The sequence below is a fragment of the Eleutherodactylus coqui genome, chromosome 12 (assembly GCF_035609145.1).
Source record: "Eleutherodactylus coqui strain aEleCoq1 chromosome 12, aEleCoq1.hap1, whole genome shotgun sequence".
NCBI classification, from domain to species: Eukaryota; Metazoa; Chordata; class Amphibia; order Anura; family Eleutherodactylidae; genus Eleutherodactylus; species Eleutherodactylus coqui.
The window spans coordinates 115,039,406-115,065,953 of NC_089848.1; the positions used below are offsets into that span (position 1 = coordinate 115,039,406).

General features: G+C 45.6%; 1 protein-coding gene across 1 annotated transcript; it reads right to left on the reverse strand.

Moving 5' to 3' along the window:
* LOC136587187 (NAC-alpha domain-containing protein 1-like) lies at positions 1 to 26,116 on the reverse strand. Its single transcript, XM_066585724.1, has 9 exons — positions 25,884 to 26,116; positions 11,660 to 16,420; positions 11,026 to 11,295; positions 7,431 to 7,519; positions 4,720 to 4,803; positions 2,720 to 2,866; positions 1,927 to 2,058; positions 1,712 to 1,834; positions 1 to 598 (listed from the first exon to the last, which is right to left on the reverse strand). The coding sequence occupies exons 1-9, from the start codon at positions 25,951 to 25,953 to the stop codon at positions 584 to 586; spliced, it is 5,691 nt and encodes a 1,896-aa protein (XP_066441821.1). The 5' UTR covers positions 25,954 to 26,116; the 3' UTR covers positions 1 to 583.
* Between the last annotated feature and the right edge of the window lie 432 nt (positions 26,117 to 26,548).

Below are 26,548 nucleotides of genomic sequence, written 5' to 3' on the forward strand. Positions count from 1 at the left end.
TTTTGTGCATACAGCTCCAATGCAAAGCTATTGTTTTCCACAGATGCAAAACGTTAAGTCTGAAATCTGAGTCTGTAGAAATGCATGACTCTTGCTTCTTACTTTCAGCATCCTCAGCACTGTACTGTCATCTGGTCAGTGTTATTCACGTACGGCAGGTGTAGAAACTTCTGAGCTGCATTTTCTTCTAGAGATCACCGCTGACACAGCCATGCAATGTGTGAGAGGGAGGAGAGAAGACATGCCGGAGAAGAGAGATCGTGGCTGTACAGAGAACAACCACTGAGCTCTGAAACTGCAGCCCCACAAGCATGGAACACCCACTGAGCTCTGAACCTGCAGCCCTACAAGCACTTTATGAAATGTGCACCAGGCACCAGTGTGAACGATGGCATGATTGACTTGTGAACCCCAACCCTATCGGATGACGTGATAGAAACTCATCAGAGTCGGGCTGTATCAGGCAAGGTTTATTGAGCAGCTTTGTCTGTGCATCCTAGTAGGAGTATATGCAGGTCTAATACAGAGGCATTTAATGAATAGCTGTGCATCTATACAGGAGTGTAGCGGGAGGCTCCAGTGGCTACATGGTTAATTCCTGCAGAATAAGAAAGATATATTATCCACGTGAGCTAATAAGTCTACATATAATATTAAGTAACTGTTGTAATGCAAGATTAAGTAAGACTATTACTCCAGTCACATCCAGAGCTGCATTCACCTTTTGACATTTGGCATAGCTGAAGCTCTCCTTGTTGACTCACTGCCTACATAGAGCATACTATATTGTGGCAACTTGGGGAGATGGTGGCCATAATGCTGTGTCTCCATGCTGTGCATTGGAGCTGTATTAGTCAGTGACAACTAGCAGAATTGTGACTGCGGCTTTGAAGGTGACTAGAGACATAATTTAACAAATAATATTACTTCTCTACACCAAGTGGAGTATGATTTTTTTTTTCTTTGTAGGATCCATATTCCATGAAGGATATAGGAGACCTTGAAGGAATTTAAGGGCAAGCAACTAAATTAAATATACATAGTGTTGTAAGGCAATACCGTATTACATGAACTGTGCACATACCGTTCCTCCGTCATATTATAAGAATTAACAGATAGGAACTTTATATCACATTCAATTCTACATACAAACAAGGAGTAACGCACTATCCAAAAAAGGTTCATAAAAATTGACTATTAGAATCAGTTTAAAAGACTTGCATGTAGCCACAGCTGAGGTTAAGGGCTTATTCAGACGTGCGTATATCGGCCGGGTTTTCACGCCCGGCCGATATACGCTGTCCCTCTCTGCAGGGGGCGGAGGCGTGCACTGAGCTCCTCCCCCCCCCCCCCCCCCCTCACCACTATTTGCAATGGGCGGGGCGTAACTTAGCTCTGCCCCCGTTCTGGCCCTCCACAATGCAGATGAAGAGAAAAGACAGGTACACATGGATGCCGGCAGCGATCAGGGTCAGATGCCACTGCGGGCTCCAGCATACGTAATCCGACCCGCTTGTGCGCAGCCGACTTTAGGCTGCTTTCACATGACCAAGAAAATCACACTAGATTTGTGTGTTGTGAGAAGCACAAATCTTGCACGAGTATGAACTCCATTCTTTTCAATGGGGTCATAGACATTTCCCTGCATCGCGTTTGTTGCGGGAAAGAATTGTATCACGCCATCTGAAAGTAGTCTATTGTTATAACTCACCATAATGGCGTTGACAATATCGTTGTTGTTGTGCCTCAGCGCTCGTACTGCCTTCGCTCGGGAGACATTGGCCTGAGCCATCACCAGCTCAATGTCCCGCGCCTCTAATCCGGTTTCATCCACCTGTGGTGCAGAGAAGGAAAAGGCAATGGGATCGGTTGAAGAGCTAGAAACCACTTAAAACCAGTGCAACAGATCTATTGATACCATCTCACCTCCTCCTCCTCCTCGCTCTCCTCTTTGATGGTCAGGGTGGGCGTAGTTTCTGTGATGAGTGGTGAATGCTCCATCGGGACTTTGAACTTCTCGGCGGCTGCCTTATGCACTTGCTGTGAAAGATCTTCAATCTGGTGGAGAAAAGTAAGACAAGACTCAAAAACAGAAAAAAAAAGTCCTAGACAGGCAGGAAGGTGGAAGCCACTAATGTTTCTATATCAGGGTTCATCCTATGGTGCATGTAATGGTTATGGTGTGCTGGGGCCCCTTCCAATGTCAATGTTGGGTCTAGATGGAAGAATATCTCCAGATGGTCCTTCTACAGTGGGGAGGAGTGGTGTTCACATTCATGAGGTCCTCCTTCAAATAGAAATCCTTGACCCTGTTGATAAAGATTATTTTTGTGGACCCCAATACCAGATGCAGTTGGAAAATTGGAATTATAGGATTTGGGGGGGGGGGGGCAATTATGTTGACACCCCACTAGTACTAGCAGTAGTAATGCAGAAAATGGTTGCTAGTCCTGAGCTTGTTGTCAATGGTCAGGATTGGGGTGTAGGAGCTTGTGATAATATTGGGATCAGAGTAGAGTAAAAGCTACTACCGCTCCCCAGAAAATTAGTGTATTTAGCAAACATGGGTCCTTGCCATGGGGAGGACAAGTTCTCTTGTATAGTGGCACCTACAGAAATACCACTGCATCACCATCCTGCCCCTCTAAAGGCTGCTAGGCAGTTGAGGCAATTACATACTCTCGCTACCCTACATCCCACCCTGGTCAACTTCTCTTACCTTGGCCTCTCCAAACACGATATAGATGTCAGAAGCAGGACTCTTAAATACATCCGGCTTGGTTATAACGAATAAGATGTTCTTGGACTTCCGGATGGTGATCCTGGTGACGCCATGTATTTGTCGAAGGCCAAGCTTGGACATTGCCTGGTGATAAGATGAAAATTGAGAGATTCATGGTAGAGACTAGTAAGTATGGAGTATTGAAATATTTCAAGGGGTTTTATGGGATCAGAAAAAGATGACTGCTTCCTGTTTGAAACCCCACCACACCTGTCCACGGGTTGGACCTGGTGCTTGAACTTGGCTTGTTCAAGTAAATGGGGCTGAGCTGCAATATCACATACCACCTGTGTAAAGGAGGGGCACTGTTTCTAAAAGAACTCAGCTGTATTATTCTAACCTCGTACAACCCTTTTAAATTGTTAATTCAGCTGTTTCTTAATGATAACTATTTCTAGGAGAGCTAGGTGATGGCCAACCTGGCCGCTCTTATGGTTCCTGCAGGGGTTGTCTCCCACTTTCCTGGAATTGGCAGTCTACAGCTATGAGGGAGCAACTATTCAGGAACTTTGACTCATAGGTCAGCTTGCTGCAGCTTGATCGTCCGACATTTCTTGTCGCTATACTGTAAAGTCCTTTAGAGACAAATGGCTGGACTCTGTTCCTTTTTTAATAAGTAGGTGGGAACTACTGTATGGGGAAAATATATGTGGCATGTTTACTTTTTCACTCATACATCAGAGATCACTATATTGTGCTTTCTCTGGGGTTACCATGGTAACATTAACAAACTTTGTATAAACTTCTGATCATGTGAACTCCACTCCTATGAATGTGAGCTTATGAGTGGAGGTTTAATAAAGGGAAGTCCACGCAAAGTTAGTTTTGTCTCTTGTGTCTATTGGGTAACCCCAGAGAATGCAGAATATTTACATGATTGCACCACAGAGGAGAGCAGGAGAGAAAACAAAAAAGTGAACATTAGTAAAAGTTATTTTCAATATTGAATGTATTGACCTCTGTCACACAACACCTTTAAAGCGACCCTCTGGTTTCAGGACCAAATGTTGTCCTGCAACTGGAGGAGGCAGTTATATTACCTGCTGTTGGCTGATGTCACTCTGATCTGCTGGTTCATGGTCATGTTTTCAGCTGTCCCCATAAAGCATTGGTAGTGTTAGACTATTAATGCACTATACCTCCTAATTGGTAAGGTAGAGTCCCCTGGTGCAAGCACCTAGTCATGACTGACTCCTAGGGTGACGTCATATTGTTTTTGCGGGGTGGTTTGCCTTTGCCATCTTTACTCACCCCCCAGCAGACTGCGTACTCATTTTACCGACCTCGGAAGGATGGAAGGCTGAGTCAACCTTGAGCCGGCTACCTAGCCCAAGCAGGGATTAAACCCACAACCTTAAGGTCATGAGCAAGAGCTTAGGACTCCATTTGTGCTGCCTTAACACTCTGTACCACACGAGGTTCCTTCTCTGATTAGTACTGACCAATTAGCGAGCAGTGCATTAAGTAGCTTCTTCGATATCTGAAAGTGGGATCATGGAGAGAAAGATTGGAGGGTAATATATCATACCCCCCCTCCCCCCTTCAGTCCCGGAAAAGAACTTTGTCCTGAAACTGGAGGGTTGTTTTAATAAGAGTTCCATCTACCGTGTTTGTTGGAAAGTGCAGCAGAAGCCATGATAATGTTGATGAAACTTTTTAGTAGGGACTGTGATCACTGCTTATGTCATAGGGATCTGGGGCCTATGGCCATGTCTCTATTGCTTCAGCCTCTTCCCCAGTCATCAAGTGCCATTTATAACACTTCTGTCCTATTACATAGTAATGGAGTCTTGGCCCGCTCAATCACTAGGGCTTGGATGCATCTGCAACCTCTGGTCATGGCATCTAGGAGCCCGTCCCTCACAGGCAGCAGCCATTGAAGGGCAGTGTCTAGGAGAATCCATCTCCATTGATCGTCTCATGAATTATTCACTCACCTTCCTAGCCTTCTTCTCACTACGGCTTTGCTTGGCTTTGCTGATGGATTCCTCGCCGGAGCCTACACAGTGTGCCAGCTGGTTCTGCAGGAAGACAAATGGATATGGTCTAAGGCAAGCAGCAATCAGAGCAGTTTACCCGCTGATCTCCCTGTCCCTTGTGGCTGCTCCATGCAAGAAACGCTGAACGTCAGCTAATTGCTCTACAGCGTCTCCTGTATCTGCCCATCTTCACCTACCCGTCTCCACAGACACCCAAAATGACTATGAAATCACAAAGGTGTCAGATTTAGCATCCCTTTCTGAAGTCTGTACATTGTATACGATAATATAGTGATATGAGTTATACTGTACATCATCTTGTAGTGCTATGGATCATGCTGGTATAACCTGGGCTGCTTCCGTTCTTCTGTATACAGGTTGTAGATGGAAAGACTGATCCAGCGCTATATCTCAATACTAGTGTCCTACATTGAAATAATAATGTACTTGAATAGGAAGCCATGGCTACGCTACAGGGTGGTATGGTGCACAGGCCCTTGGGGGCCCAGGAACATGGATTTAAATTATGTTGTGGCCCCCGGAAGCGAGAGTAAAGACCAATTGAAAAGTTGACGAATAGCATGTGAGAAGCAGAAATCCGCTTTCCGCTTCTCTCTAAGTCCCGTGGGGCTGCTATGACTGAAGTAAGAAAAGTGTACTGGAAGTGGCCGCCTCCTGCTACGATAGGGGAGATCATCCTGAAAGTCGTCCACCGTCATCTGAAGGAGATTCAGGTACTGATCCGCGTTGAGAGTCCCTGGAATGAACACGGGTCCAATGACTGCTCTGTGCATAAACCACAACAGAAGGAGAACACTTAGGCTGGGTTCACATGGGGCGTAAATCTTGCGGAATGTCCGCAGCGGGATTGCACAGAAATTCCATGAGATTTCCGCATCTGAAGTCCCATGGGTTTTGAAAGCGTCTTGTTCTCCGCTGCGGCCATCACTCCCCATAGGGAGGAGAGAGCCCGCAGCGCAAATGGCAATAAATTGACATGCTGCGGCTTTCAATTCCACGTCGCATGTCAGTTTCCGCAGCCTGTGGATGAAATTTTTGCAAATCTCGTGCACTTTGCTGCTTAATGTCAAGTTTAAGATTGACTGTGGAATTTCCATGCAGAAAGTCTGCATGGAAATTCCGCGGCAATTCCGCCCCGTGTGAACCCATCCTTAGTGTACACTTTCCTTACTTCAGTCATAGCCACGGTCCCACGGGACTTAGATGGAGGAAGCAGATTTGTGCTTCTCGCGTGCTACTCTTCAGCATTGCAATTGGGTTTTATTCTCTCGCTCTTAAACCCCTTCTTAACGAGCCGATTATAATTATCGTTAGAAGTTGTTCGAAACCGCACACTCACTCCTGCGGGTTTTGAACGATGATAAGCCCATGTAAATGCATGAGTGAGAGTTGTTCAGTCGTTCAGTTTCTGCATGCTGAGAACTGAACAACTGCCTGCTTACAGTGAATGGAGGCGGGGGAAAACACCTCTATCTTCATGCTAGCTGCGCTCTGAGTGATCCAGTGATACTCGCTTCTGTATAACAGTACATGAGCGTGCTTCACTGGGGGGCGCTGTCGAGCATCGTTTGTCCAACACTCATCCCGTGTAAATGGGCCCTTACCAGGACCACAACACAAAATTGAAATCCATGTTCTGGGGCCCCTAGGGGCCCGTGCAGCATAGCATTATGTAGTCCTTCCATGCCTTCCTATTCAAGTACGCTATGGTTATTTCAATATAGACCTCAGTACTAACATATAGTGCTAGATCAGGCTTTCTGACTACACCTTGTATATGTATAGCTGGTATAAGTTCTACATCTTCTATATAGTGAGATGGACCCTAAGTGAGGAGATAGGCCTGATACCCCCAGATCTGGCTAAACACATCTGAGGCTGTATTCACACTTCACTTAGGGCCGTCAGTTATAATTCCATCTCTTTGTTCCATTTTTGGAACAGAGCAATAGAATTAAAACAGAAATAAAAGTTTTTTCCTCCACTCATTTCAATGTTTTTTCTTTGTTTTTTACCAAAAATCTTCCCTTGCGTCTGCTCCATTACTGAACAAATAGTGCAGGCTGCAGGCTGCATACATTCTGTTAAAAGAAAAAAAAAAACAGAGATCTAACGGAATGGAAAACTTTGTTTCCTGTTTTTCTTTTTTTTTTCTTTAAAACCTATTGAAAGCAATGAGGAAAAAATAGAAAAATATTTATTTCCATTTTAATTCAGTTTTTCTGCTCCATAAATGGAATACGGAGATGAAATTCTAACTGACAGCCCTAACTGAAGGGTGAAGGCAGCCGGATCGAGGATGTGGTGTTCATCAGTCTGTCAGAGCCAGTTTGCATCAACAGCAGCAACCTCCCATCATCGCTAGAACTTGTCTGGTCTTTACATAATCATTGAGCTCCACCCTGGCTGAGCTCCATCTACCTCAATGCAATACAGCTAAGCACTCTGCTGCTCTAGCATGTGAACTCCTAGCACCTAAGAAGTACAAGAAATCCAGCAGAAGTGTAAGATGCAACGTAATGCAAGATATGTAAACTCGGGACAACCGGCGGACACATAAGTGGCCAGCAGTCATCCCGACAACCATCACGCCTGTGCTTTTTTGGAGATATATCATGGGTCAGTGTGGAAAAACAGCAAGATGATACCTGACTGGTGGATGTCCGGGGCTCGGTCAGATCTGCTTCTTCCAGTTCAGGGAGCGATTCATCGTTGCTTTCGGTGTCATTACAGGAACCTGGAGCAAAGACTAATATTCAGAGGAAGAAGCGGCAGGTACAAGACAAGTTCCAACGCTTTTCAACCTTCTTAAAAATTGTAAGATGCAGTCAGGAGTACCCAGCAACATTTAGTTAAACATGGTAATAGTACACAGTAAACTCCTCAGCTCCCTCTAGTGGTGGCTGCTGTTGGTCCAAAGAGAAGTGAAACGATTGGAACAGGAGGTGGTATATAGAGTTGATTGCTGATCTTTCCTATAAGAGAAGCTCTGTGACTGCACCCTTCTCAGTTATAGGTTTCCATGGCTCCCATTCACTCCAATGGAGAGCAGACCACACATGCACAGAAGATAAGAACAGGACTCCTTGGTTCTTGGTTGGCGTGGTCCAGTGGTTGCTGGACCACCACTGTTCCGTCTTCTCTGCTATAACTGATTAATATACCACAACAGTAATTTTTGCTAAAAAAACGTTAGGAAATTTGACATAGCTGACTTTGCTTACAGGCTAAACAGGTTGTTAGAGTCCATCATGAAAAGCACTTTGTTTCAATTCCCTTTTCAACATAAGTGTTTTAACTCAGCCTGCAGATAAAGGTGGTGCTATAGTCATGAACACATCAGACTATAAGAAAGAAGCAGACAAACAGCTGACGGACACCAGATACTACACCAAACCGGATCAAGACACGACTCAAAAATATGTGAAGGAATTGGGAATGGTAATCAGAAGCCTGGCTGTGGGCTCCACAAAACATTTGGACTTGATACCGGAGAACCCCAGGGTTGGAGTAGTCTACATGCTTCCCAAACTACACAAACTGGCAACCCAGGGAGGCCAATTATCTCAGGTGAGGAAACCCTCACTGAATGAATCTCAGGATGGGTAGAAGGTGTCCTCAAACCATGGGTGAGAAACACAGCCAACTCCTTGCAGGACACCATGGACATACTGAACAAACTATCAACCGTAGTTCCTATCCCCGATGGTGCCATCCTGGCTACCATGGATATGGAATCCTTATACTCCAACATCCCACATGAAGATGGACTGACCGCCTGCCAGGCGCACCTTGAGACCAATGGGGTTACCTCTGAGTCGGTGTTACAACTCACAAGATTCATTCTCATGCACAACTATTTCTCCTTTGGCAAAGAGATATTCCTGTAACTTACCGGAACTACCATCGGTAGTAGAATGGCACCGCAATATGCCAACCTTTTCATGGCAAAACTGGAGAGTGACTTTTTGGCCTCCTGCTCCAGCAAACCATTGGCCTACTTCAGCTACATTGATGACATCATAATCATCTGGACCAACAACGAACAAGAACTAATAAAATTTCATGAGAGATTCAATGCATTCCACCTCACCATAAACCTGATATTAAGCTACACGATACGGAAATCAACTTTTTGGACACCATCATAAAAATTTCAAACAACTCAATAGAGACATCCCTATACTGAAAACCGATTGATCGGCCCACATACCTCAGATGGGACAGTTCCCATCCTAAACACATCAAAAAGTTCATCGTCTACAGCCAGGCCATCAGACACAACCGGGTCTGTTCGAACTCAACAGACAGAGAGGAACATCTATACCATCTTAAGAGGACATTTTTAAATCAGGGCTACCATCCCACCTCAATTGATGACCAAATGACCAGAGCCACCAGGATACACAGGAAGCAACTACTCCAATACACAAAAGAAAGAAACAATCATGTACCTCTAGTAGTGACCTACAATTCACAGCTAGAGGTACTAAGGCAAACCGCAAAGAAGATCCACCTTACACAAGGATGACCGTCTGAAAAACATATTCCCAGACCCTCCACTTCTGTGTTATAGGCAACCTCCAAATTTGAGGAACTTTATAGTCAGAAGTATATTGCCCTCTGCCACACGAAAAGGAAGTAATCCCTCCAAGGTAAGGAGCTGCAAGACCTGCTCACGTGTACTGACCCCAGACAGGATACAAATCCCCAACACACAGCAGGACTATAAGATCCCTGGGACATTTACATGTTCCATGTCCAATGTTGTGTACCTGATCCTGTGCAGTAAATGTCCTGTTTGGGGTCCTTTATCTTTGAGAAACAGGGCAAAAACTGAAAGCGAGGATGAGATCTCATCGCCACAAAATTAAAGAGGGAAAGACAGAATCCCCTGTGGTGGAGTACTTTTTTAGTCACGGACACAACATAGAACATATGAAAGTAATCATATTGAAAGGCAACTTCAATTCACAGCGAATGGAATGCACCTCGGAGGGGGCTTTTTGCATCAGTGGAGAATATGAGAAATCTGAAAAAGCGATAACATGCTGGCCTGGAGACCCTCCAAAGGCCCATTTACACGGAGCGATGATCGCTCAAAAATCACTAGAGAGCGATTGTTTGAGCGATAATCATTGCGTCTAAACGTGCGGCATCATGCACTTTTCGTGACTGCTAGCTGGTCGTTAAGTTTAGGCCAAACTAAAAATCGTCATTCAGCCTTATCAGGAGTTCTCCTGATAGCATTGTTTCCCATTGGAGAACAAAGGAACTGAAAGCAGATAAGAGCCCTCGGGCTGTTAACTGCTTTTAACTAAAGGCTTCATTTGCACGCTTAATTGCTATTAAGTAGCTACTCAATCGTTTATTCAAAATGATCGCTCAAAGCTGTCACTCAAACTGTCGTCTGAGCGAGCATCACTCCGTGTAACCCCAATTTAGAGACCATAAAACTGTCACATCTCTTAACAGTGGACCAATTAAAGGGGTTGTCCCGCGGCAGCAAGTGGGTCTATACACTTCTGTATGGCCATATTAATGCACTTTGTAATGTACATTGTGCATTAATTATGAGCCATACAGAAGTTATAAAAAGTTTTTCACTTACCTGCTCCGTTGCTGGCGTCCTTGTCTCCATGGTTGCCGTCTAATTTTCGCTGTCTAATGGCCAAATTAGACGCGCTTGCGCAGTCCGGGTCTTCTTATCTTCTCAATGGGGCTCCGTGTAGCTCCGTGTAGCTTCGCCCCGTCACGTGCCGATTCCAGCCAATCAGGAGGCTGGAATCGGCAATGGACCACACAGAAGCCCTGCGGTCCACGGAGGGAGAAGATGCCGGCGGCCATCTTCACCGGGTAAGTAAGAAGTCACCGGAGCGCGGGGATTCAGGTAAGCGCTGTCCGGTAATCTTTTTTAACCCCTGCATCGGGGTTGTCTCGCGCCGAACGGGGGGGGGGGGGGGGGGGGGGGGTTGAAAAGAGAAAAAAAAAACGTTTCGGCGCGGGACAACCCCTTTAAGTATTTACTCCTCTGCTAATCTTGTCTGGTATTGTTTTAAGTGCAAATTAATCACACCATGTCTGTGCCTTTTTATATGTGTACATATGTATATACATTAAAAAGTATCATATCTACAAGATTACTTGGTTTCTCTTACTGGGAACAATCACATTTTCCTCAACATGATGCACCAATCAATGACAAGTTCAGCACTGCTGCATCTGAATATGATCATGTCTTACCTCTGTGACTTAGCGTTTCACACCCTCGTTGCCTCAGAAGGGGTTTGCTGATACCTAGTAGGGTTACTGCAGATGTCTCCCGCAGCAGGTGCATCTCCTGCCCTCGAGATGTTAGCTCACTGTCACTGGAGGAGCTTGGCTCGGATGGGGGGCAAGTCAGTGGGGTTTTCTTTCCCACCTGTTCTTGGCTCTGCAAGGCTCTTGGACACCGGCTGGTAAAGGAAGGCTCTGTGCTCAGATTGGAGGTTGTAGAGATGCCTTCAGAAGTTGCTGGAAATACCATGAAATGTATTAATATTGAGCCAAATGACATAAGAAATATAATCTAATCAATTGTAGAAAGCTTCACTCTCTCAACATGTCCTTCCGACTATGACTAGGCTAAATAATGTAGCAATGGGTGGAGGTTCAGGGCATAATGTGATATTAATAGTCATGGTCTGCAGTCTTGGCCCTACAATCCAGGAATATTAGGGTTACCCAAACTCTACTCAAGCTGTACAATGCATGATCACAGCCTTGGAGGTACATTATTGTGAAGGGTTTGAGTTTGCGGTGCTAGTGTAGATGATGTGGTCTCAAATTGGTAAGGTTTCAGAAGAGCTGACTGTGATGGGCAACAAAGTAAATTTACCTGATGAAAGCTTTTTGGATCCCAGATTTTCAGGAGCAGACAGATGCCTGACTAGGTTTTGATCCTGAGGACTTCCATCAGGCAGCAGGGAGAAAGATTTTACAGGAGGCACTTTACTTACAGCAGAAGCGGGGTTCATAAAGTCTGGAGTAGGGGATAGAGCAGCTTTGATTTTAGGGGCTACATGCCGGCACAACTCACGATCAACATCTACATTTGACATCTTGCCCTGGTTGTCATTACTCCTGGTGCTCTGCTGCTCATGTTCTAGATTCTTGTTGAGTAGGTTGGGGGTCCTCGAGTCCTTACTGAAGCCACTATTCATGTTCTGTTCAGGCATGCCTTCTGCTTTTTTAACCTCATCGGATAACTGATCATGTAACTTTTCAGATTCAAGACAAGTCTTGTCTCTAACTTTCTTTTTGTTTGTGAAGCCTCTATCTACCTTGTCAGACTTCAGTGCCTCATCCCGACTCATGTCCCTTCTTGATTGTGTTTCCATATCACAAGTAAATCCAACCTTTTGTGTCTTGCACTCTACATTGTTGTTTTCCAATTGGGCTATAACCCCAGGGTCAACATCTCTACTATCAATGACCTTGGGGATTTTAGTTGAGGAAATGGAAGCATTGGCCTCTGAAGAACCTGACCGAATACTGAGATCCAAAGCCTCCAGCTTACCAAAGGAACCTTGTAGCAGCTTGGACATTTCTTGGATGTCTCCGAACATCTCAATTTTGTCTGTTCTTGGCTTGGATTTTAAATCTGACAAGGCACTGACTGATGGTGGGAGGACCTCTTGTCTTGTGTCATCACATGATCTACATTCTTTTCTTTCTGATATGTAAGATATGGGTGGAGTATTTGTTAACTTGTGGTGAGTTTCTTCTAGTTGCCAATCTTTATTAGTTGAAGACTCTTCCAAGTCAACATTTGAGAAAAGACTATATGAAACGTTTTTGCCCTGTGACTCCTTTTTTTCTAACAGCTTGACTTGCTCTTTGGCTTCTGTACATGTCATGGTGGTTTTTATGAAATGGCGATCTTCTAAACTATTCTTTTCTGATGATCCTTTAGTGCAGGAAAGATTTTGGTGGAGTGAAGAGAATGGGATGGTCAGTGGGTTATGAGCAGTGTCTCTGCAGTCTCTTAGGGTTGGTGAGATACACAAAACATTACCGGTGGTTGATATATTTTCTAAGCCCCTGTTGTCACCAGTTGTATCAGATACATTTCTTTTGTTGAGTTGCCTATTTCCTTCTTCTGGTTTAGCCAATTCTAAAATATTTGTTACTGTATTATCTTGTCCTGGATGACTATCATTTGGAAAGCTGCTATCCATCTCGATGTGGGAACAACTGCTCTGCTGGAAGATGCTTCCAGTATCACTCGTAGGAAATTCAAGTAACTGTTGATTGTCTCCATTCTTTTCAGCTTGTTTGTTGCTCTGAAGAACATCTTCTCTGTCTGGTGGTTCCTTACAAACAGGGTGGTCATGTATGTCACCGGAGTCCTCAATCTCCATTATGTTGGAAACCTGGCACCTACTGACTCCTTGGTTGTCCTCTGTTACTGGCTCATTGGGTTTTGAAGAGAACGGGGGCAACAATTCCCTTTTTGAAGTATACGGACATTTTATAAAGCTCTTCAGATCATAATCATCTTGCGCCTTTGATATTTTATTTGACATTAATACTCGATCTGCGGGATCCTCTGAAGTCTTTGGAAATGATGGTGGAGTTGTGGTATGAGTTGATAAAACACGATCTATTATAGTAATGTTTTCCACTTTAGTTGCTGTTTTCTCACAAGTATACATGTTCTCCTTAGTTTGGAAGTCCTTTTGGTCATTAATGAATAAAGTATTATTGTTACCCAACCCAGAAGTTTCACTTGTGAATAATCCAGAAGAGTCCTCTGTAAATTCAGCAGTAACCAAGTTCATGTTGGACCCTTTCTTACTAGTTCTTGCTTTATTTGAATGGTTGCATATATCATGCACTCTGTCAGCAATGTCACTGTCTGTACAGGTTGCTGCAGAATCCACTTGTGTAGTTGTTCCATCCAATGTCTGTTCTTCCTCTTTGTTATGGGACAGTTGGGCTGTGATATAAGCAGCAGCTTCTTCTTGTTGTTTTTGTATGTGAGCAAGGAGTGAAGCCCGATCCAAGGGTTCAACTTCGTCAGGGTTTTCTTCAGAGTCATAGCATGCAAACAACTCTTCTTGGGCTGTATTTTCTACATAAGTGATATCCTCCTTAGTTCTATCTACTTCTCCAAGTTCTGACTCTCTTTCATACCTCTGATTGGCATCTGTGGTACACACTGGTCCTTGGGAGACATCACTTTCCTCTTCATCAGACTTTTTGGCATCTTCATTATGTTCACATTTCACTGTGAAATAATTTCTATCTTCAGCCAGCTGCACAGCCATGGAAGTTTTCCTTCCGTTCTCATCATCTTGTGTTCTGTCATTTTGTCGGTTTTGTACAGGGGTACACAGAGGGGGCAACGTATCCAGCTCTTCATCAGTGTCAAAACACGCAATCAAACATTCACCAACATTGCCAATTCCAGCTCGAAGGATATGGTCCATTTCAGAGGATGATGAGGATGATTGTTGTTCTACAGGACTATCGGACCACGTCCTCATCGCTCCTTCTCTGTCCTTTAGTTTGGGAGATAATTCAGAATTTGGTTCCATTTTAACTTCTGTTGTAAGAACTAAAGTGCTTCTTATAGGTTCTCCACACACTTCATGAGGGGCTTTGCTGATACTTGAGTCTTCAAGCTCGCTGGAACTGTCTTGTGTGATAGAAGGATCTTCAGAAAAGCCTTGCGCTAGATGAGATAATCCCACATCTTCATCGCATTCTTCACCGCCGAGCTCTTTATCTTCATTTCTGGCTTCATTGACTTTGACAATTTGTTCTTCAATTCCAAGAAGGTCTTCACTGTTCATGCCCAGAGCTGTAAACACCGCACATTCGTCATCCGAGTCGGACAGATCAGACGATGTCTCCATCTCGCTCTCACAACCAGAATTGGAAGAGTCATGCTGACCCCTCACTGGGCCCTCTGCGCTCTGTGCAGCAGAGTCTGTTGTCACTGCATACTCCTCTGTGCCATAGCGTTTATCATCCTCTTCTCCATTGTAAGAGGCTGAATCTGAGGACTCTGAGGTGTCATCCTGATAAGCAAACGATTCATCTACACCTTCATTGATTGAGGTCTCAGATAATGAATGTAGATAGGAGGCTGAAGTACTATCATCATCCTCACCATCTTCTTCTTTCTCTTCTCCATCGATTGCCTCACTTTCAGCTGATTCTCCTTGTGGGAATAATGTGATCTCCATTGATTCAGCCTCAAATATTAAACTTCCCCGGAATGGAAGCATAAAAGCGGGAATCATGTGATCATTTTCCGTGCTTGGCAAGCTTACCGTGTGACGTTCCTGCTGGCTCGCTGGCTGTAGGACACCCTCAACATTTGCAGAGCAGCCTGCCAGAGGTGCTTGCGGTGGATCCTGCACATGCGTCGCGACTGATGAAACCGTGCTCATGAATTCAGGACACAGAGGGATGCTCGTAAAAGATGGAGCAAAGTCTGTTTCCCACTCATCTTCATCTTCTTCTTCACTAGAATGGATGTCACTAGGGTACCCATCTATGAGATCCTCATTGGCAGGAGAGAAGTCTTCAATGTCTATATCTCTGTCATAAAGTTCTGGAATATCTTCATCTTCTAACATGTCAGGGGACATACAACAAGGGTCTTCACATAGACCTTCTTCATGAACTATCATGTGGTCCGGATAAGGGGTAGGAGATTCAATGGTGTCTACGTCAGCCATCAAATTTGGAGAACATGAAGGAGAGCCACTAGAGGTGACTGAGGAGGCCCAGCTGCCTCCTTCTGCAGTGACGTAGGATCCTGAAGGTGATGTCGGAGGAGAAGACATATTGTCATTGTCGAGGTCGTTGTGCTCCTCATTGAGGTGACTCTTTGAGTAGGCATGGTGTTTATATTGGCTGTACATGGTCTTTACTGGCGTGGATGGTGCGGTGGTGTACGGGTCTGAGTCAGCGGTACTCACAGGCTTAGCTTGTAATAAGTGGACATCATTGCCTGTGGAGCTGCAGGGTGACTCTTTGGTGGGTTTGAGAAATGAAGGCACATCAGCTACAGATTCACCCTGAGAAAAAAATTCATCTTTCAATGCAAAATCTCCATGGGTCTCAAAGTGCAAATCGTCAGTGGACTCGGACACAATGGCTTTGTCACTTTCTTGTCCTGAATTCCCTTCAACTTTAGAGTGACTCAAGTGAAACGATACTTCCTCCAAAGCATCTCCGAACACCATCTCCCTTTCAGGAATCATTGTGTGCAACCTATTTACATTCCCCCTTTCTTCAGGGCTACAAGATGTTTCTTCCCCCATCACAATTCTGGTGTCCAGCACTTCTTCAGGATCATGTTGCTCTGTTTCTTCTGACTCTTCTTCTTGGGTCACAGTTGACTCAGATATCTTAGAAGGAAGATGCAGGGTACCAGTGGTGTTCCCAGGAGGCATTTCACTGCTTGCACCCTCTGGCTGCGGTCTGTGTCCTTCTTTGGCCTGAAGGCATGGAGTCATTAGGGCAATGGTGGGGGCACAGGCTGGGGTCACCAATGGGGATTCCTCTAATGGACTTAAACATTTAGGAGTGGTGGAGTCACTACTTGGGGTTGATGCCGTAGAAGCAAGTGGAGATGAACCTGAAATGAAGAATAAATAAATGTGAAGTCTCCATCATATGTAACTCTATAAATTTACACTGTCATTTTGCAGTAGATAAAAAGGATAATAATTTCTGTCTGTAGGTGGCGCTACACCATACAGACGGCTATGGTAATATTGTACAATGATCACTGGATCATTGCATACCGACCTGATAGTAATTTGAATGCATGAACTATGTTAGAACAGAACAGTCTATTTCATTATCTCAGTATAATGGGGCTTGATATGACGCTGACTATTTTACACTTAGGGCGAATTCATACAAGTATATTTGTGCAAGCAACATGCAGAGAACCCCCGCCGGCCCCCGAATCTTTTCGGGCAAGCAGGCATGTACTCGAAAATGGCGATACTCGCTCGAGTAATTTCCCTTAACGAGTACGCTCGCTCATCTCTAGTTACAATGCTACGTTCACTAGCACACAGCTCCCCCTAATGGCCTCTGACTAATTTGTAGCAGATTAAAGCGACCCTTTGGGCCTGGGCCAACAAAGCTGGCCATAATGCTTTCCTGACTACTTGATACACGCTGTGCATTATTGGTCAAACACACTACACTCTCCTTTGATTGGCCAGCGCTGCTCTCATGTGTAGCACTCGCCACCAGTCACAACAGCACATAGTGTCTTAGACTACCCCTGCATACTATGGCACAGCGCGCCTCAGGTTGTCAGAGAAGCAATATGGCCATCTTTGTTTGTCCAGGACTGGAGGGTCACTCTAAAATGTCTCACAAGCAGTAAATGTAATGAGGATGCAGCATGCTGAGATTTACTGCTCTGAGAGAGCCAGACAGAGCTGAATCATACAGATGTTGTGATTATAATCTATATATATAGCGATTTCAAAAGAATAATACAGTTTTCAAGTCCAGATACTTCCTCTGTGTGATTGTAACGTTGGTATAAGTAAGTGATTACAATATCAGAGCAAAAGGAGAATTTAATGTGGAAAACTGACCCCTTGCAGGGAGGCTCTAGTACCCTGTTGTACCGCCTCTAGCTTGGATACAGGATGTGATACAGGTGGGCAGGGAGGCTCTAGTACCCTGTTGTACCACCTCTAGCTTGGATACAGGATGTGATACAGGTGGGCATGGAGGCTCTAGTACCCTGTTGTACTGCCTCTAGCTTGGATACAAGATGTGATACAGGTGGGCATGGAGGATCTAGTACCCTGTTGTACCGCCTCTAGCTTACATACAAGATGTGATACAGGCAGGCATGGAGGCTCTAGTACCCTGTTGTACCGCCTCTAGCTTGTATACAAGATGTGATACAGACAGGCATGAAGGCTCTAGTACCCTGTTGTACCGCATCTAGCTTGGATGCAAGATATGATAAGGGTGGGCATGGAGGCTCTAGTACCCTGTTGTACCGCCTCTAGCTTGGATACAAGATGTGATACAGGTGGACACAGTGGCTCTAGAACCCTGTTGTACCGCCTCTAGCTTGGATACAAGATGTCATACTGGCATATATGTTCTATTAATGCTAAATCTGGTCACCCGGCAGGCCACGGAAGTGTGACAATGTTGTGGGGGCTTCCTGGGACCCCCTTGTGTGTGCGGCCGAGCATTATCCTGCTGGAGGATGCCTCTGGCAAGACCTGCCATGAGAGGAACACATGTGGCTGCAGGATGTTCTGAACTTATCGCTGAGCTGTCATTGTCCCTTGTACCACTACTACGGGGGACCGACTGTCATATGTGATGGTCCCCTCAGACCAGCACACCAGCAGGGGGCAGTGTGCCACCCCACAGCAAAGGCCGGATTGAGGTGCCCTACCCTGGGTCTCCAGACACAAACCTGGCTGTCGTCACTGCCCAAACTACACCTGAATTTGTCGCTGAAGACAACCCGGTTCCACTCTGTAGCCGTCCAGTTTAGTTGTTCATGACACCGCTGTAAACAAGGCGACGGTGGGTGTCAAAGGCCGTACATTTAATGGGCACCATGAGAACAAATGTCCTTCAGCCAAACACCTGGAAATGGTGTCAACAGACACAGGAGCCTATAACAATGGCGCTACCTATCTCTGGATGGCAGGCAACAAAACAGTTGGAGCTACGTGTGCTTATCAGATAATCAAACGATCCTCTCTACTGTTGGTCTGTTAAGGGCTTCCTGAGCCTGGTGGCCTTGTGTGCCCTCACACATCCACTTGTCCCAACACCCCCTAACAGTCTGATTAGAACGGCCCAGGTGGCGGCAATTCATCGATACGACCATCCAGCTTCTCACATCCCAATAATGCGCCCCTCTACCACTCTGGTAATGGGGTGAAATCTCTTCTCTGTGCCGTAGAGGCGTCTAGTGGTCAACAAGCTCCACACCAGCGGAAGAAGAGGTCACTAAACACAAGGAGCCTCCGAGAGCCTCTTATAGGCCAAGGGGAACCACTCTTAGGGCCTCAGGTGACGAGACCGTTCATCTAATCACCACAACTCTAATCATTTGTATAGCTGCCTGAGATGGAACTGCATGCCAAGTAAATACTTTCCACATAGACCTGTCAGACGTCAGATCTGTAGAGCGGCCTGCTGACAACTTTTAGCCTGGAGGACGATGACACCACATTGGCCCATGAGTATGGCCTAAAATTTGCCTCCACCTGCCATAAAAAAAGTGGAAGAGGTAACCGGGCTTTAAAAACCTGCCGCTGTTTAAGCTGGGCTACACGGCAGCTTTGGCCACAACAGGGGTGGCGTGGCCAAAGATTGCTGTATAATCCATAGCGGCTGGAGTTATTTGTAACCTGTGTCTTACACTACAACTCCAGTGCAAGGTCGCAGGGCTACACAGTGATCGTTGGTCGTGTAACTTCTATCACGGGCAAAGTCGCCATGGAACCCTAGCCTAAAAGACAGAGGCCGGTGATGTTTTCATGTTGGTATTACCTAGGCATGTGCAATCCCAGATACATATACCAGCTTATCCTAGAGAGACCTAGAGTATATCAGAACACAAGACCACAAGTCTTAATAGTAGTAGAACTACAAGCACCAGCAATTCCAGACTACACAAGACTATATATCCAGTCATAGAATGAGGGAATGGGGTAGTAAATGTATAAGCAGCAGTGGAACTATAGGCATTCATCCTCTCGCTATCCCTAAGGTACTTTGATACCGCACAGGATTACGCCGCAGGACGCACCGCAAGCAGCGGTAAATTCCGCACCAAAATCCGTAGGCTACCTGTAATACTAAATGACACCATATATAGGAGGCATGGGGCTATAAATGCTGCTGCTCCTGCCTCCAGAGGTAGACTGAGCGGGGCAACTGAGAAGGTGCTGGCACTGAACAATCATCGCTCCGTTTAAATGCGGGTAAACGACTGAATGGCGAGCGAGACTCGTGAGGTTATCACTCATCATTCAGTTTTAGGACTTAGACGAATGTGTTTGCGCAAAACGCGACAAAGCGAAGCCATTGATTTCAATGGGTTTGTTCTCCCGAGTGTGTTTCCCACGTTCCGACATGTGAGAAAAGATAGATCCTTCCCTATCTTTCTGCTTTTTTTTTTTGTGCACGCAGTAGCGAAGGGTTTGAACAGTAAACAAAAAACGAAGACTTATAACTTGTTCATGCGCAAATACGTTCTGTTGCAACGATCATATTTGCGCATACGTTCGTATGTTTAAGACCTCAGTTGGCAAAAAAAAAACCCGCCATCTCGTGCACTTATTCTGTTTAACCACTGATCGTTCAGTGCTTCATGTAGGAATGCGAAACACTGAAGATAAGTGAACGAGAACCATGCAATCTAGACGGACTGCCCGAGCGCAAACAAGCTGGTGATGATGTCACCAGCTCGTTCCCTATGCGAGATTTTTAGCCCATGTAAAGGATACATTAGGCCATTTTCACACAGCCGAGATTTTCACGCGAGATGTGTGCGCACGAGACGTACAAATCTCCCACGAATGTGAGCTCCATTCTGTGACGCGCAAAAAAATTGCGGCACGTCCTATATTTTGGGCGTGCCCTGGCATCGCATCACCCATTGTTTTCAATGGGGCAGCATCGCACTGCATGCTAGGTGCACCCAGTGCGATGTCAGCCACGCTGGAAGATCGCTACTTCCCCGAAGTGATGCGAGGCGGCTTTAATACAAAAACACCTCACATCCGTGGGAAAGTCGCACGTTGGAGAGCGCAATATCGGCCCGATATCGCACTCCTCTGTGTGAAATTAGTCTTAAGATGCTGTACATTAGCAGCCGGCTGCACCTCACCCTCTCAGCTGCCCTCCTCAGTCTAGTACTGGCATTTAGCCCCGCAACACTCCAGGGCCTACAGTATTATAAAAGCCATCAAAAAGTTGTATGTACTCCAAAAAATGAGCCCTCGCACACGTATGTCGAAGGAAAAATAAAAAAGTTATGGCGGCAGAAAATAATTTTTTTTTCTAAAAATAGTACCATTGAAAAATACAATTAAACCCGCAAAAAACAAGCCCTCTGACCATTACGTGGATAGATAAATAAAAGAGTTATGATTTTTGGTAAACAAATTTTTTTTAAAAAAGGACCATGTCCTTAACCCTTTCCAATCCAACTTGTATCCTGGTTTTCTTAGGGGGCTCACTCTTTTTTTTCCATTATACAACAGCGCTATCTGCTGGCTAAAGCCAGTACTGCATGAGGTGACACGTTGGATAGGCTCCGACAGCAGAGAGGCTGGCAACATACAGTAAGAGAACCCCGACGGACGTCTTCCAACATCGGAGCTGTACAGCCTTAAATCATAATGTCTTCAGAGGTCAGACAGTGGATTGGAAAGGGTTAAGGGGTTAAAGGCAGCCGCAGCCTCCCCAGCACCCGCCAGGTGTGCCTGCCACTCCTGCTGTCTATATTCCCCCTGCAGATTTCACATCCCCAATGTGCAACCCAAACACCGCCTCCCTCATGAGGACAACATGGCGGAGACACTAGTGTAGGTTAGTGACCACTTACATTCTGTGTCTGGTCTGAGACTGGAGGATGGCAGGAGGGACTCTGCGGCTGTCAGTGACCGTTGCTCCATCCTTCCTCAGCGGCATGCAGTCTGCACGCTGATTGGTGGAGCCGCCCCTGCGGACTGCAGCTCCACCAATCAGTGCTGTGCTGAGACTGCACACAGTTAGTAGTTTGCCGTCTCCATGGTGATGTGCCCGCCCCTGAGGGAAAGATGATGGACTTTACTAATAGGCTATGCAGGTGTACGCACCTGCATGGGGGTAAAGGAGGAGCACAGACAGAGTAGGGGAGACCCTGAACCTCTACACATGTCCCCCCTGTAGTACCTCTGCCCCTGTACCCTCCCTTATTCTGTGTGCCGAGGGTTACTGTCCTGCTATGTGCCATACGCTGCATTGTATATTGTGATCAGAGCTGAGGCAGCACTATGTATTTCTGTATCTGGTACCGTGTGACTTCAGCGTCTGCTCCCCGGAGAGACGTGTAACAATCTGCACATTCACTGCTGACACCAGGACTCTCCTCCCTACATTCTGTTCTGGGGACCAACCTAAAAAGACAAACCTCAACTTTCTGGAGACTCAATGACACGATCTAGACACCAGAAGGATGAGGAACCCTCCGGGATGTCATAGTAGGCCTCATCCAGTCCCCGGAAAATAAACTTTCATCCTTCTATAATAAACAGTTCAGCCATTTTCTATTAGACTTTGTGTTTCAATTCTGCACCAAGATCTCTGCTTGCTGTTGGTGAACGAGAACTTTTTTTTTTTTTATACGCAGACTCTAGAAACTTCCCCCAATCACCTGATCACATGGATTGGCTACCACGAATTAGTGTAGGTAAGAGCCAGGGGTTCATGATGGCAGAGAGATTGAAACAGAGCCCTGGTACCTGAGGGGGCTTCACTGCCACACAAGAAGAGCAGTGTTATAAATGGCACATAGTACGTGGGCGCCTGCTATGGATTTTATATTCGGGCACGACAGCTCTGGATTTGTGCTGCTGAAGTGTTTAGCTCACGGAGGATTGTCTACACTGATACACTGTAGGAAACCCTCAGCTGTGTTAGCAGGGCTTGGTAGGAGAGGTTTCCAATATGCCTTTTTACTGACCACATTAATGGGCTTTAAATCTGCACATATGTCTTTTTTAAGGCTACTGACAGCCAGGCTCCTGCTCTAAGGAGAAACCTCAGTTCATGGCAGTTTAACCCCTTATTATCAATAGCAACTGTAGCATATGAGCATGTGACAGGGGAATCCTTCCATTACCCATCAGCACCCCGCAGTGTGATTGCAAGGTACTAATGGGTTCCCTCAGCAACTGGAAGCCTGGCATAGGCCTCTATATCTGCCATGTAACTCAGCCTATTAGACCCCGCCTCTGGCAGAGTCTAACAGGCTGCTGTCCTAAGCTTCGTAGAATGCACTGCATAGGTAATGCAGTGTACTATTCTAGCGATCGAACTATCACATCTTCAAGTCCCCTTGAAGGACTAAAAAATAGCATAAAAATAGTTCAATGAAGTTTAATGTAATGGTAAAAAATCAGTTAAAAAATATATAATTTTTTTTCCTACAAAACCCCTTTTTAAATTGCTAAAATACTAAAGAAAATATTTAAAAAGCAGCACATAATGGGTATAGCTGCATTTGTAATGATCCAAACAATGAAATATTTTGTTATTTATCGCACACGGTGAACACTGTAAAAACAATTTTTAAAAGGAATATCAAAATTGCTATTTTTCTTTTGCTCGCCTTCCCAAAACACACAATAAAAAGCAATCTAAATGTCACATGTACCTCCAACTGGTGCCAATAAAAACTACAGTTCTCCTCACAAAAAATAACTCGTCACAGAGCTCCACTGATGGAACAATAACAATGTTATGGGTCTTAGGGCTTATTCAGACGACCGTATATCGGCTGGGTTTTCACGTCCGGCCGATATAGTGTCCTTGTCTGCAGGGGGAGGAAGATGGAAGAGCCAGGAGCAGGAACTGAGCTCCCGCCTCCTCTCCGCCCCTTGCCACTATTTGCAATAGGAGGGGGTGAGACAGGGGCGGAGCTAAGTACCATTGCTTAGCTCCGCCCCGTCCCACCCCTCCCATTGTAAATAGTGGAGAGGGGGCAGGAGCTCAGTTCCTGCTCCTGGCTCTTCCATCCTCCCCCCTGCAGACAAGGACACCGTATATCGGCCGGGTGTGAAAACACAGTCGATATACGGTCGTCTGAATAAGCCCTTAGAATGTGGGGATGCAGACTCAATTCTGTTTCTTTTAAAAATGTGTTTTTATTGTGCAAAATTACAAAAAAATAAAACAATCGAAATAAACTTGGTAGCGCAGTAATCACGCTGATCAAGATAAGAAAGGGATCAGCTTATTTTTACGGAATTGTGAACGCTGTAAAAACATAACCCCAAAACAATGGCAGCACTTCTGAGCGGTTCATTGATTTACCCCCGAAAAGTTTAATAAAAGTTATACAACACATTATATATACCGCAGAGTGGTGCCATTAAAAAATACAACTTGTCCCCCCCCCCCCCCCAAAAAAAAACCCAACAAGCCCACATACGGTTATGTCAACAAATTACGGCTCTTACAATCTAATGATGACAATCGCTTGATCCTTAAAGTAAAAAATAGGCTTGTCACTAAGGGGTTAATGTAAACAATAGCGTTCCCTTCACTTTCAGCAAACAGGGATTAGGCTAATGGTGAAGAACTGAAACACAAAGCATATTAGAAAGTTTGGGTGCTTTTACACGGCATGGCCTGTTGGGTGCAGCTTCCATTCACAGTAAACAGGCAGATGTTCATAGATGACTGACTGCCTGTTCACGTGGGCCGATCTGTTGTTCAGTTTTTATGCCTGCGGAAACTGATCAACAAACAAGCGTATTGTTCGTCTTACAGTTCTGCGTACATTTAGATTGGACGATAATCCTTCGCATTCTCTCTCGGTCCGTGTTAAAGGGCCCTCACACTAAGGATTGGGCTTTATTTGCAGAGGACCTAATAATTCTCCCAGCTGAGAGTTTGCTACAATTATATCCAGTCCATGCAGTAATGATCTTCATTGCTCTAGGGACAGTTTATTCCCAGACTTCTAAGGTCCATGTCGTTCTCCTATATATCTCTGATCCTGTGAGGCCCAACCTTGTTGACTCTGCTCTATGCTCCAGATAACCCTTGTGGTGCCAAGACACATTTTATTATAGTATCATCTCTGTAATGCCTTCCGACTATCAGCAAGTGTCACTGCACCTATGGCTCCGCGATAGATCCACTCTCCTACCTACCAAGAGCAACAACCCCAACTTCCCACATCCCCTCTTCACACAACCATCTCACACAGACCCCAGACCCTGACTTTGCACCATGACCCTCATCCTTTATATTCCTGCTCAGATTCTTAACTTTCTCCAGAGCCATTCTCCGAGAGGGGTCAGGATTTACCTTCATGACTCAACTGAGCTCCTTGGTCCCAATGTAAGGCCATGTGCCAGGACCCCATACCACATGCTATATGAATGCAGTGTCCTTACACTATGTAGCAGTAGGGATTCAACACTATCACAGCTCTGCACTGCCTATAATCACTCTGCTGTTCTTTTGTATGGTGGAGGATCCTGTGAGCCCCCTTAGGCACCAGTGTCCAGGATGGCACCGTTATATCCAAAGACCCAACCCACTGTTCTTGGAATGTCTTAGCAGAACCAGCTATATGGCCTTCAGCGTAGTCATCCATGGGGGCCCCATAAAGAATAGATCCAGCCATAGTTCCCCCCATAACAGTGTCAACGACAGTGCTACCAGATCAGTACTTAAAGAGACAGGACAATATTTCAACTGAACCCTCTCAGAGCACCACTGTAGCCCCGGACTCTGCAGTATCTGAGTTGGCAATTGCTATCATTTAAGGTAAATGTATCAAAAGTGACCAAGTCACCAAGCTCACTGATCCCTGACGTACTGACCTCATCACTGCCTACCACGCACCGTTCTGACAAGCTACCATCATGCACTGTCACCACTCCATGTGTAAGACCCGACCCCTGGGCCCTGGGGTAAATGAGCACTTAAGAATTAGGTCAGACAAATATTTGTTAAGTGGGTCAGAGTCATTGTTGAGGAGAAGAGCGACGTTATAGGAACAGGGCGGACAATGCAAAGTCAGAGTTGGTCATATGGCTGTTTGGACAGATGGACCTAAGGATCAGATCCTTGGTGTCGGGGCCTGGAAGGAATCTTATCACCCCCCAGTGATAATCCTTGTCAGTGAGCCTGAGGCCTGAATACAAGGACTGTTCAGCTGGTTGTTCGCCACAGGGCCAAGATTTTCCCATGTCAGGTACACGATGATCTGCGCCCTCCCTGATCTGCTGATCCCTGTGTCTCACTCCTAATCCCTTCTGATCCTTCATCCTTTTCCGAAATAAGATCCTCCACCCTCCCCTCACCTGCTTCAGCCTGCAGCGTCCTGACATCCTTCTGCGCAGCCCTCTCCTCCTGGGTAGAATCCACCGGCATCTTCCTTGCTCCTTGTGTGAATCCTGGAGCCCCCTGTGTGTCAGGACGAGCGTCTCAAGGGACGGATGGATGGATGAATGGAGGATTTCTAAGGCTCAGGATCTGTCTGCATCCCTCCTGCTAGCAGAAGACAGAGAGGAGGTTGGAGGCTGCGCACTAAGCTGCGGCTCCACTGACTGATAAGGGGCTGATGCTCTGTCATTCTGCGTGATGTCAGCACGAGGCTGGGTGTGCACCAGGCACTGCGGAGGAGAAGGAAGGACCCCCCTCCCTTCATGGTTACTGTACATCACTTATATTCCAGGCAGAGCTGAATCTTTCTCCCAAGTCTTTTAACCCTTTGTTGAAGACATTTAATAAGACAGAGATTATAAATCTTCTGCCCCTTTAAAAAGGCTCATAAGATTAATACACCACCAACCTCAATAAAGATCTGCAGAACATCGCTCTTTCCCCTCTACCTCCGACCGATCCATAGTAATATATTCTGCAGATTATTAAACCCTACACCTCTCTAGAGATCTGCAAAACATTGATCTGTCTGCTCTACCTCCTACGGATGCATAATAAAGTATTCTACAGACTATTGCATCAC

Coding starts and splice junctions, on each gene's coding strand:
- LOC136587187 (XM_066585724.1), bottom strand. CDS start 25,953: ATGCCGGTGGATTCTACCCAGGAGGAGAGGGCTGCGCAGAAGGATGTC. Junction 16,421..25,883: donor GACGCTGCAGGCTGAAGCAG/GTGAGGGGAGGG, acceptor TCTTCATTTCAG/GTTCATCTCCACTTGCTTCT. Junction 4,804..7,430: donor CCCGGACATCCACCAGTCAG/GTATCATCTTGC, acceptor GTCTTCCTGCAG/AACCAGCTGGCACACTGTGT.